This window comes from Meles meles, chromosome 1 (assembly GCF_922984935.1).
Source record: "Meles meles chromosome 1, mMelMel3.1 paternal haplotype, whole genome shotgun sequence".
NCBI classification, from domain to species: Eukaryota; Metazoa; Chordata; class Mammalia; order Carnivora; family Mustelidae; genus Meles; species Meles meles.
This window is the reverse complement of record NC_060066.1, coordinates 188,628,356-188,649,906: the sequence shown is the minus strand read 5'-3', so window position 1 is coordinate 188,649,906 and position 21,551 is coordinate 188,628,356. Positions and strand designations below refer to the sequence as shown.

Here is a 21,551-nt window from a genome sequence, read left to right as displayed (position 1 = left end):
TGCAAACCCTTCTTCATAATAGCCACCAACTTTGGTGGTATGAATGTTCCTTCCACCACGGCCAACTCCAAGCTTCCTCCATGCTATCACTGAACATGGATTTGGGAGCAGATGACTACTACGGGTTCTAGAAATTAGTCAGCTCTCCAGTGAAGCTCTAACCTGCCACTTGGCTTTTGCTTATGCTATTCCCTCTGTATGGCAAACTCTTCCTCTCTCTCCTTAGTGAACTCCTACTGATGCTTCAAGGCCCCAGTTAAGCATCTATCTTCCTGCCTCAAATTTCCCACCTTCTGCCAGCCCCTCTGCATGTGGTGTCTCCTTCCACAGTGTGCCACAGCCGTGTCCAGGCATGTCGTCGCACATGCCAGCCAAAGGAGCTAGATGCAGAGGTGGGGACAGCACAGGATGGGAGCTCCTAGAGGGCGGGGCCTCCACGCAGTCATCCTGAGACCCTCACCGATGCCCAGGCACTGGGGAAGGAGGGTTCCTGGGTGACAGATGGATGAGCGAACGCAGAAGCCTGCCAGGCTATCGGTGACGCCACCACGTGCCCCAGAACTGGGCTGGATGGAAAAGTCCTCCTGGGCCCCAGCGAGGTGCTAGGACATCTATTCCAAGGCAGGGTGGCTGGGTGTGGGCGCCCCTTTGCCACAGGGATCTCTTTATTCTGCTGATTTCAGGCCACAACTAATTATCCTAATGGGTTTAAATGGCCCTCAATGTTCTCTGAGTTTGGACAGGACCCATCTGGAGCCTGCAGGTGGGCTGGTCCAGCTGAGAGTGAGTGGGCAGACTTCAGCACAGATGCTGCAGGAATCCAAAGTAGCATTTCCTGTTGTTGCGTGAGGACTGAGACATCCTCGGGGAAGCGTGTGGGCTGGGAGCCGAGGGTCTTCCTAATAAGAGCAGCTAATACTTTAACCGCCTTCACACGAATCAGGGACCGCCTTCAGCATTTTATTTTTGGAGCTCAACTTTCTAGGAGGTAGAAGCCATTATCGTACCCATTTTGCAGACGAAGAGGCTGAGGCCAGGAAGTTAATGACTGGCTAGTCCTCAGAAGGGGTTGTGTTGACACAGGCAGGTCTAGACTCCCTGTCCTGAGTCACAGCTCTGGGGCGTTTCTCAAAGTGGGCGTGCCACGGAGATGTCTCTGGGCCCTTGCCTGGGGCTCTACCTAGAGCCTTTGGAAGCAAGGCCAACCTGAGTCTCCTCTCGTTGTTGCAATGGTCCCCACCAGGCTGATCTTGTTCTGAGGGGATCCCACCCCAGCCCGTGCCGGGACCCAGGGGTACGTTACCAGAGTGGTGAAGATGAAGTGGTAGTACTCGGTCATCATGCCCATGGCCATGGCCTGCGGGAGAGCAGAGCGTCACCGGTGTGCAGGGAGTACCCGGAAGCTCCCTCCCCCAATCTGCACCCTGGCAGTGAGGACGAGACTGCGGCGGGGCTTGGGGGAGGTGGGCCACTCAGAGTGGGATGTCCTCTGAGACCACCTCCCCAAAGTGATGACTGGCTGGCAGATAGCGGAGGGGCGGGGAGGGTGGTGTTTCCCTGGAGTGTGCTGCCAAGCCCTCGGGACACATTCAAATACAGAATCTCGGGGTTCCTGGGTGACTCAGTCAGTTAGGCATCTGCCTTGGGCTCAGATCAGGATCCTGGGGTCCTGGGATCAAGTCCCCGCATCGGGCTCCCCACTCAGCAGAGTCGGCTTGTCCCTCTCCCTTTGCCTCTCTCCCTGCTTGTGCTCCCTCTCTCTCTTTCTCAAATAAATACACAAAATCTTTTTAAAAAGTGCAGAATCTTGGGCTGTACTCTGCATGCAAAGATTCCAAATTCTGCAGGGCTGGGCTGGGCCCAGTCGTCTGTCTGGCTCTTCCACGAGCATCTCCGTGCTTGATACACTTAGAGAAATGCAGTTGGAATTAGCCCCAGACTGTGTTCTCAAGAGCTCTGGCTCCACCCAGCTGCACTCACTGTCCTGGCTTGAGAGAGAGGTGTGCGGAAGCCTGCCCCTGCCCCCACCTTGGCCCCAGCCCAGCCAGGCCCCAGGAGAAGAGGCTGTGCTAGGGCTGATCCTCCCTGGAGGGTGGAGATAGCACAGCCCGGCTTCCCTGTTCCAGGTGACCACCCGGCAGGTCACTCCGTTGCCATGGAATTATTACCAGGTGTCATTACGAAGCCTGCATTACCTACATTTACGTGTTTTATTAGAAACCTATAATCTATAATACTAACAACCATAATGCACTTTCTACAGATTTCTTCAGAATGCCAGGCCCCCTAAGTGCTCTGGAAGAAAAATGGTCCCAGGATCAGGTACATGTGGAAAGTGCCACTCCTTCTCTTGCCCTCTTGGAGATTTACAGCCCATGTCAGCAAGTTCAAGGCTCAAACCAGGCCTCAGCCAGCGGCCATGGTTACCTCTGCGGAGCTCGGGGTTTGGGGGGGCACACCGTCTCCAGGTTTAATTCTGGATGTTTTCAAGTCAGACAGACAGGGAGGTAAATTCTTACTCTCTGGCTGGATGACCCGGGCCCCTTCCTTTCCTCGGGAACCTCAGGTTCCTCACCTGTAAACTGGGCATGATAACCATTGCCACCTGTCAGGGGGGTGCTGACCAAGGGGCTCTGGACACCTGGGACATGGTCCCTCCTCAGCATGACCAGCCAGAGTTGTGGCGGTCTCTGCTACACGTGCCAGGAAGAGAAGGGAAGCACTAGGGGTGGGCTGTCGCCCAGGGAGGAGGGGTGAGGGTTCTCTGGGGGGCATCGGTCTCCTCCACAGTGACCCCACAGAGGCCCACACCCAGTGCCGACGCTGGGCTACACTCTTTCCCTGCCTCATCTCAGAATCCTCCGTCCCCGTCTGAGGCAGAGATCACTGGCTCTGACTACAGAGGAGGGGAGGACACTGGGTCTCCTTGCTCTCAGGCGCGCAACACCCCAGGGCAGAAGTGAGATTCAGACCCTCAAGTGAGCTATGCACCTGCCTCAGGGTGAGGGAGCCTGGGGGAAGACACTGGCTGCTGGGCTGCCTGGGCACCCCCTGTAGGGCCGGACTGGAGGGTGGGACTTGGACCAATGTCTCCACCCTAACCCATCCTGGGACTTGAAAACTCCTATCCCCAGCACGGCGCCTAGCCCCCTGCACTCTGTCTCCTCCTCACCAGCTCCACCCCGCCAGGTCAGGACTTAGAGCTCCACAGAACGCCTCCTTCAATCACCAAGGCCACTTTCTGGGACCGTATAATTGCCTTTTACACAAAGCACAGGCTCAAATGGGAGTGTTCTGGGTTTCAGCTGCAGCACTCTCCAAGGAGGCTGTGGGCGATTTTGCTGTTTATTTCTTAGGTAGCTGGCAGAGATGGCTCTGGTTCCCAGCATGCCACACTGGGCTGTGTCTGGAAAGGAACAGAGGCCCATCCAGGACCCAGAGCCATCTCCCTCCCCCACGGTCACTGCAGAGCTGAGCAGATGGCACGGGGAACTTCAATAAACCTCCCAGTAGTAGAATAACCACAAGCGTTCTGGGCCACGGGGAACTCATCACAGAAGACGCAGTGCCCCCCCTCCCCCCACCGGGGACTGTTCCTGCCACCCCGAGGCCTCCCAGGGCTTCCCGAAATGTTCAGTCCTGCACCGCTTCAGCCCCTGCCTCCCACCTGCAGCCATAGCTCGGAAGCGAGCACGGAGGCAAGAGCCACCAGGCACTAGGCTGGGCTCAGCCCTGGCATCGCTCCGTCCTCACGCGGGCTCAGACCTTAGAGACCACACGTGTCCGTTTTGCCGCTGCAGAAACCCACGCACGGGGGTCAGTTCACGCAGCCAGACTGAAGCAGAGCTGGGCTCCCCCCACCCCCACCGGCTCCAGTCACCTCCCGGCTGTGGGTGAATGGGGAAAGTGGGGGTGGAGGGAGGGGCAGGCAGGTCCCGCCCCTCCCTTCCATGCCCCGGGCTGGCTGGCACTCACACACCTGCTTGAGGATCTGGGCGGCCATGGTGTGACTGCAGTCGAAGATGATGCGGAATTCCCGACCCCGCTTCATCTCCTTGAGGAGCGGGCGCGAGTCGTCCGAGTCAAGAGGCAGCTGGCGGATCTTCAGGCGGATATTGTACCTCGACGGGGCCATGATGAGCTCCTGCAGGCGGATGAGCCCTGGGAGGTCCCCGGGATGCAAAAGACATATGTGTACACACAGGTAAACACGGCTATCAGCCTCCATGGACTCAGGTGAGCACATGGCCTGTGGCTGCGGGTCTGTGCCCACACACAGACACACAGACACGGATGCGTGGCCCACAGAGCTTTGGGCAGGTGTGTGGACAAGAGCCACGTGGGTCCAGACATGGGCACCAGGATTCTTGGGTATGGCCGTGCGCACCAGGCTGTACAGGCCGACACACGTTCCCGGATATGTAGGCACCTACAAACACATGCTTTAGAGGGACATGTTTGCTGACACAGACATATGTTGGGACTTCCTTACACGTGCACATCAAAGCTTGTGCATACACAGACACACAGGCACACGTACAGATTTAGCAGTAGGTACAGACAGCAAATTCCCGCAAACCACGTCTACGTGCTTCCCTCTACACTAGCCTTTATGGAGCCCAAACCAGAGGGCACCCCTCTTCGTCACCCCATGTATGACACTGGGAAGTTGGGAACCTGCCTCCAGGACAAGGGCACAAATGAAGGCTGCAGGCTCAGGTGTACCAACTGTTGGACTATGTAAGACAAAGTGGTATTTGTACCCCCATCCCAAGGGTAGCCTACCTCAGCAAACTTGACTGATTTTTCCAGGCTCTGCGCAATCACCTCCTCCATGAAGCCTGCCCCTACTGCTCTTTCCAAACGAGACACGCCATCCCCCTCCCTCCTCCCTCAGCACTAGCCTCCTCTGGCCTCATCTCACTCCCTTGTCCAGCCATGGCCTCCTTAACCTCATGGGCTGGGTCCCCACAGCCCCTAGCATGGGGCCTGGCACTTAGGAGGCCCTCAACACAAATCACCATAATTGAACTGACTTACTGTTTTTTTCTCCCCACACTGAAAAATCCATCCTCCACCTTGGCATTTTGCAAAACCACTTAATTTGGGGACTTCCAGGGAAAACTGAATGTCACTTCCTGGAGACAAATGGCTTACTTAGGTCTAATTAAGTTCATTTCCGTTGCTATTTCAAGGTCCATTCTTGCTGACTCCCTTCTGTTTAGCCTGGGAGTAAACCTGCTTGCTGCCCTCGATACCCGCTCCCCACTCAGGGAGGGGCTGAGCCAGCAGGGACCGGGGTCCCACTGGGCTGTCTGCCCACGCTCAGGGCTCAGGGTCTGTGTCTCGACTGCACGCTCCACTCAGCTCTGCTCCATTCCCCCATGAACAGCAGTCTGCTTCTCCTCTGGGGAGCAACTCCTCCCCCGTGCTTGGACCATGCGACTCCGAGGAGTCCATCCCCAGCTCTCGGGGTACAGCATGTGCCCCAGCCTGGCCAATCAGCATGCACATTCCTATAGGCATAGGGATGGGCTCAGAGATGGGTGGGTGATGCCAGTTGGTCCTATCAGATAACTTCCAGAAATGGTACCAGAGCAACTGGTAAGAAATACATCCTTTTCCACTTACCTCCAAATAGGGAGGCAGTAAGTCTAGGCATCACCACATAGAACCTGAGAAGGATTCCAACATGGCAGAAGTCAGGCCAAATAAGTCCTAATGATACCCATTTGAGCCTCTGGATCTAACAGTACCTGAAGCTAAAATGACTCTTGAGCTTCCCAGTAAAGGCAGCCAATTAAATCCCCTCCCCCTCCCTTTTTTTGGTGAAGCTAGTTTGCTCTGGGTTAAAGTTTGCAATCAACTATTGCAGTGTCCCCTATCTGGACGGAGTCCCCCTCACACAGACCGCCTACTTTGAAAGCCTTCCAACAGAGCCTCCGGGTTTCCAAAGCCATTTCTGATTACAAATGCCTGAATCTGTTCAGCTTCTCCTTCGCATTCCGGAGGGCTGGACATGACGAAGGCCATCTGGCGTACACCATTCCCCTCGGCTGGGGAGGACAGAGATATATCCCTGTGACCTGAACTTCCCAAGGAGCTCCAAAACAGGCTTTGCCATGGCCACCGGCCTCAGGACTCCCCCCAGCCCCCTGGAAGGTCTCATACCCAGGTGTGTGGGCTGGTGAAGGGCTCTGGAGTCTGGAGTGGTCTGGATCTAATAGGGGCTACAGGGCTTCCCAATACCAAACTTGAGATGGAGCCGGAAGGGGCCATCCTCTGACCTGTGCTGAGGAGGGAGGGACCACCATCTCCTCTGGAACACACACCAGCCTCATCCTCCCTCCCCATCTCGCCCCAGAAATTCTCAGTGGGGCTGAAAGATGCTGCCCTCTCACACTTGTTAACCTGGGAGGCGCCCCACCTTCACTTCGCTCCCACTCGCTCAGTGTTGGGAGGCATGCATGGCAGAGCAGGCACGTGAGCTTTGGGGATCCAGGACGTGAGGACAGGGACAGCCTGCACGCTGGAGCAGAGGCCACCAGAGTCTTCCTGTCAGCCAAGTGCATTGCCCCGTGTAATGCACAGTGACCCACATTCTCCGGTAGCAAATGTCAGACCTCCTTCTCATCAGTGTATTCCCGAAGGAGACCAGAGGCTCATCTCAGCCCACCCCAGCAGGGGACGAGGCTCTTGCTTGCCCGAGATGAGCCTTCCTTCCTCGCTGCTTCCCTAATCAATCTCTCTCAAAATATCTACAGTGAATCATGGTTGTTAGAATCATGCTTTTCACTTACAAAGCACTTCTGCATTCATTACCCTATTTAAACATCTCCCTGTCCTAGAAGGCACGCCGACTGTTGCAGGGTTACAAAGAGACGGAGGCCCACGGAGGGTAAGGTTCTGCAGCATGCTAGCAGTGGGACTGGGATTTGAGACCCAACCTTCTGGCTCTTACGTTGGAGTCCTTCACCTCGGCTTTTTCTAAGACCCTTCCTTTTGCCCTTGATATGAGTTTGCCTTTGTGTGCAGATGAGGTTACAAAGGTGACCACTTGTCACAGGTCACAGGGCAAACCCTGCTGCTTCCTATAATATAATCATTTGTGATATTCTCTCACTGATGTTTCGGCATCCTGAAATCATGCTAATCAAACTAATGGCCAAAGTTGTTGCCATTCTTCTTATCCCTGTGTTTTTGGTGGGTACGCAAGATCATCTTATAAGCCCTCCAATCAAAACCCAATTTCTGTTTTGCTTCCTGCCCCATGGAGGACATTCCTACCGAACAAATTCCACCTATCATCATCTAAGCTATCTTATGGTCATGAGGTAATCAAAGGGTTTAGAGTAAAGAAAGGCTCTTGCCTATGCTTTCCTCTTGCTCCTGCCTCCCGACTAACCCCGGTGCTTCTCCATGAGGCTGCGGCCCCCTGCTCCCTGCTTCTAGGAACTGTTAACAACTCTTTTCTCAACGCCATTGACCTCTCCGTGTCATCATGCGGCCATTGTCATCCGTAAGACCCGAGGCACACTCAAAAAGAGTTCTCTCCGTAGTCAATTGTAGGGATGACCCAAATTCTTCAACCCACCCTGTAGCTACACCCTTAACCAGGTAACTTTGCAGGTGACCTCCGACTGCAGGTAGGTGACCCGTCTCACTCAGGATATTGGGCTCTAGCATGTAACCTGTGTTGGCCAATGGTGTATCAGCAGGCGGGTCACAAGCAGACAGTAGAAATGGAAGGGCATCCTGGGTCTCTTCTTTTGCACCTCTACAATGGTCATGACCACGTGCCCAGGCTAGCCTGCTGGTGCCTGTCATCTCCACCAACAGTTAAGTGACCCCCGGGCAAGGGAGGGATCCCTCTGAGACCAGAACCACCTCCTGGCCAAGCTCAGCCAATCAGGGACCCCACAGACTTGTGAGCTAAACACATGCTTTGTATTCAAAGCCACTAAATTTTGGGAAGTGGTTGGCAGACACAGCATCACTAATTATAGAGATGCGTGTGCCCTCCTCTAACATGCTAAGAGAACCAGGATATGGCTCAGGTGGCAGGGTGCCAGTCCCCAGAGCTGATGGGGGCTTGCTTAAAAGCCAGTCAGGGGGCACTCCCTTTCCTATCTGACTGTGCTTAGGGTAGTAACCATTGATTCGGTGAGCTGTCCAGGATGGTCTGCTGGAAGGTTCCTAGAAAAAATTTCCTCCTTGATAAGAGGCATGAGTCACATTAAGAACAATCTCTTTGGCTCCTCTTTCCTTCATTTCTTGGGGTGTCCGCAGGTGAGGATGGACTGCTCAGAGCTGGAGCAGCTCTATTTTGACCATGAGAGAAAAGCCAAGAGACCTGGAGGGATATGGAGCCACCACCCCAGCTCTGTTGAGCTGTTAAAACAGCCTTGGGAAGGCCCATCTCCAGACTCTTGTCCATCAGAGAATAAAGTGTCCATTGCTCGAGTCAGTGGGAACCAGGATGTCTGTGAATCCAGCCCAAACACCCGAAGGCAATGCTGCCCCCAAAGCAAATCCAGCCCAAGCCTGCTCTGAAGTGCTTCCCATTCTGGGGGGGTGGGGGGGCTTGATGACCCGCCACGTTGTCCCTTTGAAACATCCCCATTCTGGGAGGACACCTCTTACCACCCGCCAGTCCTCATCAAAGTCTTCCTATTTGACTGAATCCCTAGTGCCCAGTGTGTTCTTGACCAAACCCACTCCCTCCAGGACTCCCTCGTGTGTTTAAATGTTTGTTAAACTGAATTGAACCGAATTGAAAATCAAGTTGAATTAAACTCTAATTAAATCCTGCAAGAAAGGGTGTTCTGGGCACTGGTAAGAGTGAAGAAATGAAGATGGGATCCCCTCTCTTTTGTGGTTAATCATGCTGGAGGAGAGCGCGTGCGCCCCCCCCCCCCCCCCCCCCCCCCGCCCCCAGGCGGCTGGGCATTCCAGGCCTTCTGAGCTGATAATTGAGAGGCTTGCTCATATCCTCAGAGCGAAGGCACTGGAGGAGAGGGAGCTCCAGGCATTAGCATCAGCTCTGAGCAGCCTCACCAGCAGGGCATTCCTCCTCTGCAAGGCCTCTGCCCCCAGCCCCTCCAGTCCCAAGGCCCTAGGACGCGGGGCTGTGATAAGCGCCTGTGTCTCTTCTCACTGCTCTGTGACCCTCTCAGCATCGCACTGTTCATGTCCAGTTCTTTCCTGCCATCCTGGCCCCAAGTTCTCTCTAGGCAGCCCCTCAAATCCCGGCCTCCTTTGTCCCTGCCCGAAACAAGGTGGCCACCCCTGCGTGACTTCTGGCTCCTGGCTCTCCCTGCCACCCGCCCCATGCGATACCATCACGCCACCTTCCGAAACTCTGCTTTCATTATTCTACTTCTGTGCTCAACAACACTCAGTGGGCCGGGTCTGCTCCCAAGATCAGGTGTGAACTCCGATGCCAGACAGCAGAACCTTCGCACAGCCTGATATACTCTGTTTATCTGACCGTTTCCTCCCACCTTCCGAACTTGAATCATCTCCCCCTGCCAGGCTGCGCTCTCGAGGAGGCTGCCACGCACAATCCCGCCTCCTCGGTTTTTGCTCAGGCTGTCCCAGGCACTGGTGATGCCCTCACGCCTGCTCTCTCTGTCTGTTTACCTCGAGGCACCACTCATGTTTCTCTCTCCCTCTGGTAAGTCAGCCCAGATCAGCCGAGCCCGCCGGGCTGCCTCTCCCCGAGTGCCTTGGCACTGACTGTATGTACCCATCTCAGGTGATGGCCTGGAATGACCAGTGACCTCTGGGGGTGTGCTCACACCCCTACAATAGGATTCACTCCTCCAAAAACGATGGGATTACGACATCCTCATTCTTCTCTCTTACCGGCGCCCAGGACTCTCTTCCTGCAATATTTAATGATGACATATTTCATCCTGATTTTTAATTCAATTCAATTCAGTTCAGTTCAATAAGCATTTAAAAATGTCTCTGTTGTACCGGGACTTGTGCTAAAGCCTGGAGGCACACAAGGCTCATGGTCTGGACAAGCCACCGCAACCCTTCCTGGCAGTGTGCTAAGTGAGACCATCTAACAGGGCTGCCGGAATGCTGGCCGTGACCCGGAGTGGGGTCCTCACACCCCTCAATGGCAGACAGCTCATGCTGGGGGCACCGAATGGGGGCGTTGGCCCTGCCCTCCACGATCTCCTGTCTGGTACTATGGGCATAGCAGGAACACAATAGAGGCTTGTAGAATCCCAAGTTAGACAGCTTTTCTCAGGGATTCACTCCCTATGATTCCCACTCCCCATTAGAAGGTAATCAAGAGCTGACATAGAGTCACAGGCTGCAGAACGCTGAAGAGGCTTTTCTCCAGCTTGGATGCTACAGCTCTTGACTTGACACATGGCCAGAGAAGGGCCAGATGGGTTAAGTGACTTGCCAAGGTCACTTTCTCTTAAAGGGCCAGGCTAAGAAATGTCTTGGGACTTGAGTCTTCAGAAAGGAAGAGGAAGAGAGGAAACAGCCCTGTGCTATCCAGCTAGCAAGTGTCAGAACCAGCATGTACCCCTGCCCATGGATCCAGAGCCTGTGCCTGCAGTCAGCATGGGGCCGCCCACGTTTGCTGCAGGTGCGAATGTGAGTCTAAGAGCGCCGGCAGGGGGGGCACGGTTTGTGCAGGGGTGAGTGCGGGTGCTGGGTGCGTGCTGAGAGCATCCTGCAGGGGGGTGGAGGTGGGAGTGTGGGGAAGATATGAGGCGGGCTGTGGCGGAGTCAAGGGTGAGTGTGGCCGGAGGGTCCCGGGCTGCGAGGCAGTGCAGGGGCAAGTGTCTGGGTGTCCTGCTAGGCTTGGGTGTGAGTGTGCACCCTCTCCCAGGGGCAGCTGAGTTGGGCGAGCAAATCCTAGGGCTCTACCTCCTTCACCCCCTACCCTCAGCCCAGCCACGCCCGGCTACCCACCTGTACTGTCGTCATAGACCACGGTGGCCGATCGCCACTTGAGGTACTGGACCAGGTCGAGGATGGCGTGGCTGAGGGAGGCGTAGTCGGGGTAGAGGTTCACGTAGAAGGTGTCCTTGTTGTCCAGCGGGTGGTGTTTCCAGCGCAGCTGGATGTGGGGCACTTCCAGAGCATTGCAGATGGACTGGACAGCGTTGGTGCAGGAGCCCTGTGATGGCCCGAAGATTGCCACCACGCCCAGGGCCAGCTGGTCACAGGCTGCAACGGAGGCGGGGGTGGGGGGAAAATGAGGGGCTCAGTGCTGAACCTCGTCAGGCAGCTGGGGGCTGTGCACACAGGAGTGCAGTGATTTCCATGATCCCATAAACACAGCGGGGGGAGACAGCAGCTGGAACCTTCCCAGGGCAGACGAGGAAGAGTCCTTCTGAATCTTGGCTTTCTCCTCTGGAAGGTGGGGTTACAATCTCCCTGACTTATGGATATTGGGAAGGTTGAGTGAGATCACGCATACGAGACCCTTAGCACTGCTCATGAAACAGAGATGGGGTTATTTTTGATGCTGTCCTCACTGTGCTGAGCACCCCCAGCTCTGGGACCGGCCCTGATCTGGGCGATGGGGGGAAGGCTGAGAAAAAGCTAGGATGAAACATCTCCCTGTGGCAACTGTGAAACTTCTAGCCCCAGTCTGTTCCCCAAAGTTCAACGTGCTCATCTCCCGTCTTGCAGGACACCACCATGTGCCCGCATCCAAGACGCATTTCAGGCCAAACGTGTCCCAAATGCCCCCCCCCTCCTCCTCCAGGTTCCCCTCCTCAGTAAACCACTTCCACCGTCCCAGTGGCTTAGACCCTGGACATTGGCTTCCTCTTGACTCCTCTTGTTCTCTGTTGTCCCACATCCCACTCCTGCTGAGTCACCTCCGGAATGTTCCAGAATCAGAACTTCTCGCCACTGCCACCATCTTCTGCTGCAGGCACTACTGCTGGGCCCCAGCTTCCTCAGGGACCCTCCCTGCTTCTTACCTCTTTCAGCCTCAAGTGGTGACATCACGTGTTTGCTCCAGAGGCTCCAATGTCACTTGGTCTAAAAGCCGAAGTCCTCATGGTGACAGATGAGGCCCTGCTTGCTGCAGTTCCTCTCCACCCCTATCCCACCCCTGTCCTCATCACCATCACTACTTTTCTTACTTCAACTCCCATCCTTCTCTCCCTTCCTCACAGCCCTCAAGCCCTACTGGCTTCCATGTTGCTCTGTAGACACACTAAGCACACTCCTGCCTCAGTGCCTTTGCACTTACGGTCCCTTCTAGCTGAAGTGCTCTCTGCTCAGATATCTGCATGACTTCCTCCTTCCCTTCCCTCAGGTTTCTGCATCCACGTGGTTTTACTAAAGAAGTATCACTTGTCCGACTTGTAATAAGAATCCTTCTCCAGCCAGACTCCCCAAACCCCATACCCTGCTTTGTTTCTTTATTTATTAAATGACCACCAGAAGTCTTGTTTGTTGATTTTGTCCTCCCACTAGAAGTCAAGGCAGCAAGGGCTTGATCTATGTTGCTTATTGCTGTATCAGCAATAAACAGTACCCGAATAGTACCTAAACGTGCTCAAAGCAGGACTTGGCCTGACCAGGTACTTCACAAGCCTCTGCTGAGTGAATGAGTATTGACTCCCTGCCCTCAAGCAGCTTGCATTCTTGGGGGGTGGGGGAGGAAGCCGAGGGGCTCCTGAAAGGCGCTCCCCTCGTGGGGAGGGCCTCAGGCAGGTCAGATGGCAGGTGCTTCTGGGGAGGGCCTAACCCCGATGGGCACAGCAGAGATTTAAATAAGCAGTCCCAGGCAGCTGGGGCTCCAAGGGCAGGCACAGGCTCATGTAAGGATTGTGCCTAAAAGCTCCTTAAAGTGGGACCTTTCTGGGGGCAGTCAGGGGAAGGACTCCCCAGGAGCTCTCACCCTTTCCTCTGGCAACTCTGATTTTCCTTTGGGCTCCCGCCTTTCCCACTCCCTGGCCGTGAGGGCCAGGGCATGGCTTAGATGCAGGCCTTCTTCAGGCCCCAGACACAGGGTTGGAGGATGGTCATGTGACCAGTCAGAGCCAATGGGGAGCTGCGAGACCTCACACCCAGAAGGTAGGGCTCTCCCTCTGCAAGGGACATGGGAATAAGATCTGGAGCTGCGATAACCACCCTGTGCTCCCCCAAAAAGTGCAGTGTTTGTCTGGGAACGGAGTCAGTAGGCAGGTGAGCAGAGCCGAAGGGGAGGAAGAAATAAGAGCCCCTGGTTAAGTGCAACCTTGGACCTTGGGTATGGGAACCAATATGTTCTCTTTTTGCTTAAGCCAAAAAAGGATTTGGTGTTTTGTCCCTCACAACCAGAGGAGCCCTAACCGATCTATCCATAGAGCGTCTCTGCAAACTCACTAGTCTGTGGCCGCGGGAATGGTGCCACGTGCACACTTATGAACGTATGGTGCATGTAGGAAGAGGCAAGACATCGCCTAAGCATTGAGGGGCCATGGATTTAGACACGTCCTGGCTGCCCCAAGGGCCTCTGAGAATGACCTACTGGTCTCAGGCCACTCCTAAGATTTGTAGGGCCCCAGACCAGTCTCCAAATGGAGGCCCACATATTATATGGCTAAATATTTAAGTGCTATAAGCCAAGCTAACAAATTGTTATATAAAACACGCCCTTTCCTCCCACCCTGACAAATACACTTCCCTAGCAACCTGGAAAATCAGGTGGGCATGGAGACTTCCCATACACAGAGATGTAGGGAGGGGTGGCACCAGCTCAAGCTTGCCCTCCTCTTTTACTGCTGGCTCTGCCCCGATCCATAAGGAGGACTGTGCTCTCCATGTGGACACCCCACTCCTATGTCCAAGCTCTGTCCACAACCCTACAAACAGTTGCCCTCTGCTCACCTCTGGAAAGGGCCTAGGAGCGTACCCCTGGCAGTACGGCTCTCCCTCTGGAGAACAGCCCAGGGAAGAGGCTCATGCAGGCCTGGAGGTGGGCTCAGGGCCAACTGGGCAGGAAATTCAGGGTTCTAGATACTTGGAGCAAAGGCTAAAACGGCAGGGCACAGGCTCCTGGTAGGCAAGTGCCCTTCGTCCCACTGACCCTTTGTCCTGGGAGGAGACACTGACCAGAGGAGGGCAAGGGCAGCCCCCCACCCAAAGCACAGACCCAGAGAAAGGGGCCCTCTTGCCTGGGCTAATGGTGGTCCCAATGGATGCAGAGATGTGGAGTGGTTTTCAGTTGATCAGAGTGGGTGGTCTTTAGGGTATTTTCTCCTCTTCCTTGACCTCCAACCTCTCCTCCCTTACTGCCTCCTGGGACCAGGAGGAAATATAGAAAGTATTTACCCTGAAATTTGTACTTCCTCAAGAACACCAGAGAATTCCACTTGTGCCTTGGGCGAAAGATACAGCACTCTTGGTGGGGGGAAGCTGGTTATTGTCAGGAGACTGCTGGAACCACATGGAACATGGGACAGGGCAGTCATGTATGGGAAGCAGCAAGGCCAACATAGGGAGCATCTCTTGGATGACCGGAATTCCTTGTGGCCAATACCAAGTGCAGGAGAAGATGCCCAGTGAGGCACGTGGCAGCTCCCTGGTGCTCCTACAGCTGTAGAACTGGAGTCCAAGTCAGGGAAGTGCTGCTGTCCCCACTCTTGTCACCCACTCTTGTCAACGAGCCTGGAGCAGCGCTCTATGTGGGATCAACCCCAGTGAAAATAAATGCTTCCAAAATAGAACCCTAGGGTTGTTGATAAATTGTCCCATTTCAGGAAGTCTTCTTTTAAGGGCCCTCATCCCAAGGAGGCCAGGCCCGGACCTGTCCACTCACTGCTCATTCATGTTGCTTCCCTGGGTGTTGAGTGTCCCTCTGGCCACTTTGTCCCCTCCTGAGAGCAGGTGCTCCATGGGGAAAAGATCATGTGTGAGTTACTGTGTAGCCATGGAGGTTAGATACAAGATGAAGGAGATAGCAACAGTGAGTGACGGCTGTCCAGGCTTCGTCACTCCCCTCAAGCTGTGGACACTCTATAAAATCTGTAAGTTTCTCTCATGCACTATCTTCTAACCCTATTTTGAACCTTCTAGCTGTCCTCTGATGTCCTTGGTTTCCATCCTATACCTCCTATCTCTATCTTTTCCTTTTGGAACCCTCTGATGGATAACTTGCTCAAATGACTATTATGTTTCATTCCCTCCACTACCACTTCCAAGAATCTGCCTTTTGGATTTCCCCCTTTGATACTGCCTAGAAGCAGGCAGGCAAATACTTCCGATGCCCTCACCCTCACCCAGCCCAGCCTCTTAGATCATGGTCCTCTGCCTGGGTCCAAGGTCTAGGTATCTGGTTTGGCTGAGGCAAGGGAGAGTAGACCAAACACAAGTTATGGTTCTGCAGAGGATTATAAGAATGATTTTGAAGGAGGCAATTTTGATTTTGACATCAATTGTGAAGAGTTAAAGGTGACCACAGTGATGGCTGTGAGGGCGAAGACCATACTATTGATGATCATGGCCATGGTACCAACAAAGATGGAACTGATGATATTGTTGACATTGTGGCATAATGGTGGGATGATGATGGGATTGATGATGGTAAAATGTCAATGTTGTGATGTAATAGCGATGATGATGGTAGGAGTAATGATGGTGATAAACGCATTGATGAGAGAGGATGGGATAACAGTCTGATGGTGATGACAGTAATTGTGTGATGATGTTGGTGTTGATGAGGCTGGTGATGATGATGAGGATTCTGGCACCATGACAATGGTGAGGATGGGGAAGATGATGATCATGGGGTGGGGATGTTAGCAAGGGTGTGATTGATGAGATTGGTGTTGATGAAGATGTCAATGTCACGACTGACAATGGTAGTAGGAAAGATGGTGATGATGTTGGGACTGATGAGATTGGTGATGAAGATGTCAATGTCACGACTGCCGATGGTAGTAGGAAAGATGGTGATGATGTTGGGACTGATGAGATTGGTGATGAAGATGTCAATGTCACGACTGACGATGGTAGTAGGAATGATGGCGATGATGTTGGGACTGATGAGATTGGTGATGAAGATGTCAATGTCACGACTGCCGATGGTAGTAGGAATGATGGCGATGATGTTGGGACTGATGAGATTGGTGTTGAGAAGATGTCAATGTCACGACTGCCGATGGTAGTAGGAAAGATGGTGATGATGTTGGCACTGATGAGACTGATGATGATGAAGCTGTGGCTGTCTGGCAGTGATGGTGATGATGACAGTAGTGACCGTGATGGCGGTGGTGACGGTGTGAAGAGTGGAGGTGATACCACTGTTGATGGTGACAACAGTAACTGGTGATGGTGCATTGGCATTGACAGTAGTGACAACGGTGGTGACAGGAGGATGATGGTCATGCTGAGGTTCATCCTGCCAGAGATACAGTGATTATATCTCACGACTGGGTGCCAGGAAGCACCTGTCCATCACGTATTTCTTCTCTTTGGCCTCTCTCCTCATCCCTTTTTCTTGCCCCCTCCGTGTTCCTTCCACCTTCGGAAGCTCTTCCAGCCTGGAAGAGTGCTGCTGCCCCCGAGAGACCAGGGCAGGGGTTACAGTAGCAGCAGCAGCAGCAGCAGCTTTATCTCCAGATGTTTCCAGGGCAGCAGCCAACTCTGGTTCTGGCAGCCCTGAGCACACACTGCAGTAATTACATTATTTGTAGCTTCAATTTGGAATCCATTTTCTGGTCATTTTACGGTAGCTCAATGGTTCACAGTCATTGCAGGAGTCCACAGCCTGAATGCAGCCCCCCTCACCCCCTTTCCACGGCAATTGTAGTTATAGCAAAAATTACCCCAATCAATTTGTGTCTTAAAAGGAATTGAGCAGCCCAGAGAATAAGTGAAGGCAGAGGAGCCTGGGGAGTGCTGGGTCGATTCCAGGCCCGCTCTGGTCAGGCTTGGAAGAAAACACAGGCACTCTCTGGGTTGCTGGCTCAGACACCGTTTGGCAGTCACTCATCTTTTAATTTTCCACAAAACAGTTAAAAATAAAGACAATAAGTGAAAGTCCCTTTGAATGGGGGAAAGGCCTCTTGGGCCTCCCGTGGAGGGAAGGACTAATTCGAGCGGAGCTGGCGGACGTGCCGAGCTCTGTGCACAGCGCCCGCTCTCCTGACGTGGCCCAAGGTGGCCGGATCCAGCTGTGATGGCAGGATTAATCATTCTCATTGGGTTAATTAGAATTAAGCCCAAGGTCATCCCCCAGAAGAGCCTTAATGATGCTTCAGAGGAATACATTTACAAAAACCAAAGATCAAAAGAAAAAATAAAGATCATGGGAACAAGGGACTCCCCAAGGGATGGAGTGTGCCTAAGGGGGAAGCAGGATCCAACTGCAGAAATGCCTCCAGGGTCAGACAGCGGTGGTTCTAACGACAGCAGGGGTCTGTCTTGGGTATGGTATCTATAGGAGGGACATTAAGGGAAAGTGATGGCAGAGAGGAGCCTCTTAAACTTTTTTTATTGAGATGTAATATCATATAGTAAAGTGCATCAGTTTTAGGTATAGACTTCCATGAAATTTTACATATAATTGCATCCATGTAACTCCTACTTGGATCAAAATATAAAACATTCCCAACACCTAGCAAGGTTACCTTTTCCCCTTTCCAGTTAATATCTGCTGCACACTCCTCCCTTTCCCAGAGGTGACCATTGTTTATTTACTCGACATTATGCCTGGGAGGCTCATCCATGATGTTTTGTGTAGGGAGAATTTTTTCTTTTTTTTTTTAATTGTTAACTCAAATTCCATGGAACAACTATACCCCAATCTATCCATTCTCTGTCGATGAACCTTTAATTTATTTCCTGTAACATTCAGCTGTTATTGATAAAGTGGACAGGAACTCTCTTGCAGGCATATATCTCACTTTAGCGGACATTTCCAAACTCCCCTGAGAAGTTCAACCAGTTTTCACTCTCACTAACACTGTGTAGGAAAAAATAAACCTCAACCCCTACCTCCCACTATACAGAGAAAATCAGTATGAGACAGGTCCTAGAGCTAACCATGAAAGACAAAACAACAGAGCTTCTAGGACATGGGAGCAAATCTTCATGACTCGAGGACAGACAAAAATAGAACACAAAGCTATTAACTGTAATGGAAAATATTGACAAATCAGACCTCCTTAAGTTAAGAACTTTGTTCCTCAAAAGATGTTTCTAAAACAGTGGGAAGGCAAGCTCCCTTGCTGCAGATACAGGCAATGTGCAAGTCCCACAAAGGACTCCTACCCACCATATGTAAAAGACTCCTACAAGTCAATAAGAAAATGACAAGCAGCTCCATTTTAAAAATGGTTAAAAGGCTCAAAAATCACTCCAGGAAAGAGAAGATCTGAATGATCTATGAAAATCTGAAAAGATGCTCAGGACCTCTGGTCACCAGGGAAATACAAAGTGAAACCACAATGAGATATCCACCACATGACCACCAGAAACAAAACTGACTTTATCAAGTGTTTATGATGGTGTCGACAGTTCCCCACTGCTGTGTGCCCCCCCAAGGGGCTTGCTACCAGGACTCTGGAAAGCCGTCTGGCTGAACACATGACATCCTGTAACCTCATACTTCCACTCCTGCGTGTCTACCCACCAAAAAACATTTGTGCACGTTTGTGCGCCAAAAGATATCTACAAGAATGTTCATAGCAGCACTGCTTTCTGGGCCCAAATGGAAACAACTTGAACGTCCAATGATACAATTAAGTTTAAAAATTGTGGTGTATTTGTATAGTGGACCACTACACAACAATAAATAGATTCCTATTATATCCAATAACATAGATGAATCTCAAGGGTATATTCTACACACTGCCAAAACGTACACACTGGTATTCTATTTGTGTAAAGTTCAAAAACACACAGAGCAACATATGTACGGCACTGGTAGCCAGAACAATGATTCTTTAGGACAGCAGTGAAGAGGCAAGAAGACACATAATCTAGGAGAAGATGTGGACAATAATCACATAATCACACACACATACACACATCCAGGGATCACAGTTGTGAAGGAAAAGTCCAGAGCTTTACAGGTGAAGACTTGACCTTGTCTGGGAACTTGGGGTGGGCTCCTCTGAAGACCTAGACAAGTGGCAGGGCAGGGGTGGGATAGGGAAGGGGCATCACAAAGAGAAGAGCAAGTGCAAAAGCCCTGAGGTAGGAGAAAGCATGGCACCTGGAGGACTGCAGGCGGGGCTAGAGCCCAGAGGTCAGACGTGGTTGGAAAGTCACATCTGGGCTGGACTGGACAGGTCCCCATGGGCTCTGATGATTTGGAGAAAGAACAATAGGACACACCAGCTGGAGTTTTAAGCAAACAAGTCAGGTGGTGGGGGATGAGGGGGCGTGGCTTTGGTCCTGTGGCCCCATCTGGCTGGACTTCCAAAACTGGATGTTTCTGTCCCAAGTCTACTCACCCGCTACCTGGCAGTTCTACGTCGCATGGAACTCTAAGTTCCCACTGGAGGAAGTACCTCAGAAGACTCTGGGGTTCTGCTCTGGGCTCACTGCTAGCTGGGGAAGGCCCCCGTGCTGACTCACAAGTGTGCTACTGAAGAGTCGTCATATTATTTTAGTGACTTTTAGAAAAAATGGACAGAATACCCAGCCTAGCCCTTTGGGGTCATCATGCCCACGTAAACCTCTGTTCTGATTCCAGGCGTTTGTTCTGTGTCCTCACCTTTTCACTGAGCATTTTTGGTTGAGTTCAGTCACTTTCTAGCTGGACGAGGCCAGGCAGAGGATGCCAGCAGGGGCTCTCAGTGGGGAGGTGGATAGCTGACTGTAAGTGTTGGCCACAAGTCATGAGGAGAGAGAGCTGAGAGGATGCAGGTAGAGAGGACAACAGGCCAGCATAAGGAGAAGGGTGATGGGCAAAGGACCACTCTCCAAGGCTAACAGGGTGGGGTTCTTCCAGTTTGTGTGCAGGCTGGCTCTGGGACTCAGGGAAGGGTCAGGGGTATTGTGCTCAATGTCAGGGATCCTGTTCCCTTCAGCTTACAAGGCATGGAGGAGCAGGGCAGGTGAGAGAGGGACCAACTGTGGAGAAAGTGCTTGTAGGTGAGGCCCTGAATCTAATGGCTCAGTGGGTAGAAAGCAAACCAACCAAGGTAATAAGAGCAAAGTCCAATAAATAGACTTGTACATGGCAGACACTGTTCTAGGCACTCACAGAAATGTGTCCATTTTGTAGATGAAAAAAACTGAGGCACAAAAAACTGAGGCAAGTTATATTGTTCAAGGTCACAACTAATATCAGAATGGACAAGGTACAAGGCTAGGCTGTCTGGCTCCAAGCTCATGCCACACTGCTTTTCTATGCTAAGATGTTTACCCACAATGGGGCTTTGGAAAACTGAGCCACCCCCAGGAAGCACTTTGGCAGGTCTATACCTGGGAGTCCAGGAGACCTTGATTAGCTACTGGGAGCCCCTTAGAAAGACCAAGGGGATATTTTGGATGAGCCTCAGTCTACCCAACATGCATGAAGGACACTGTCATTAAGTTCAGCAGACAGGGGCCCTGAGTAATGTTGCTCAGGCTCCCGTGCCCCATTCTCACATCAGTCATTCATTGTTTCATCCAATAAATATTTCAATAAGTAGTTACTACATACCAGTCTTTTAGATGCTAGGGTTTCATCAGTTAACAAGAAAGAGTCTTCCTTCCAGTAGTATTGGAGAGAAGGGGAAACACATCAAATACACACCATTATTTAACTACAAATTGTGGTAAGTGTCTTGAAGAAGAAAAGCAAGGGGGTATGATGGCAAATTGTAGGAAAAATGACCTGTCTTCCCTGGGAGTGAGATTCCTTAGGTATGAGACTTTTACATGGAGTTCCAGGAAACTCTAGGGATATATGGAAGCTATTTTTAGAGTTATCTGAGCCTCTAAATTAATTTCAATTAAATGCGTGTGTGTATAAATTGTATTTTTTAAAAGAGTAACAAAGGAACATATGTGTATATTCAAATGTGCTATATGCTACCTTGGAAACTGCTAGCTCATTCAGGTATTGACAAGTTGTTTTTTTTTTCTCCCTGAGGATCTTGGAATAAAGTTCTCCAGTCCGTTCTGTGCAGTCATTGGAGCTTATTGTATATGTATCACTAATAAAGAAGGATGCAACCCGACATTTGTTTTGTTTTATTTTGTAAAATTCAGGTGTGGGGAAAACTGACTGGATTTAGTAAAGCTTATTTTTATGACTCACAATTTTCCTGCTATTGTGCAGCTCAAACAAAATATGGAAATGTACTGAATGTTGAGGCTAATGTCAAACTTCAAGTGTCATCCATAGCCTCTGGGGTTAAATTGTGTGAGCCATAGAAGCAGCTTCAGTGTTTTTTAGTAAGCCTTTTTATGGCAACTTAATGTTGCATATTTTAATTATTGATATTCTGGGTAGGATTTCAAGAAAGAAAAACAAGTTTGAAAATGCCAGCTTCAGTTCAAAGGTGTTGGGGATATGAGCTGACCTCTACATTTCTACCTCTTCAGCCCCATCTCAAGCCTCATTCTCTACC

The 21,551-nt window shown here is 51.8% G+C and overlaps 1 protein-coding gene across 2 annotated transcripts in view; it reads right to left on the bottom strand.

Annotated features, from left to right (window-relative positions):
• The window catches only part of GRIK3 (glutamate ionotropic receptor kainate type subunit 3), a 224,720-nt gene that overhangs the window by 71,134 nt on the left and 132,035 nt on the right, over positions 1–21,551 (bottom strand). For both annotated transcript variants that reach the window (XM_046028210.1, XM_046028203.1), the window contains exons 3-5: positions 10,945–11,202; positions 3,980–4,161; positions 1,304–1,357 (exon numbers count right to left, since the gene is read on the bottom strand). In XM_046028210.1, the coding sequence (XP_045884166.1) occupies positions 1,304–1,357; positions 3,980–4,161; positions 10,945–11,202 (494 nt within the window). The remainder of the gene's footprint in view (positions 1–1,303; positions 1,358–3,979; positions 4,162–10,944; positions 11,203–21,551) is intronic.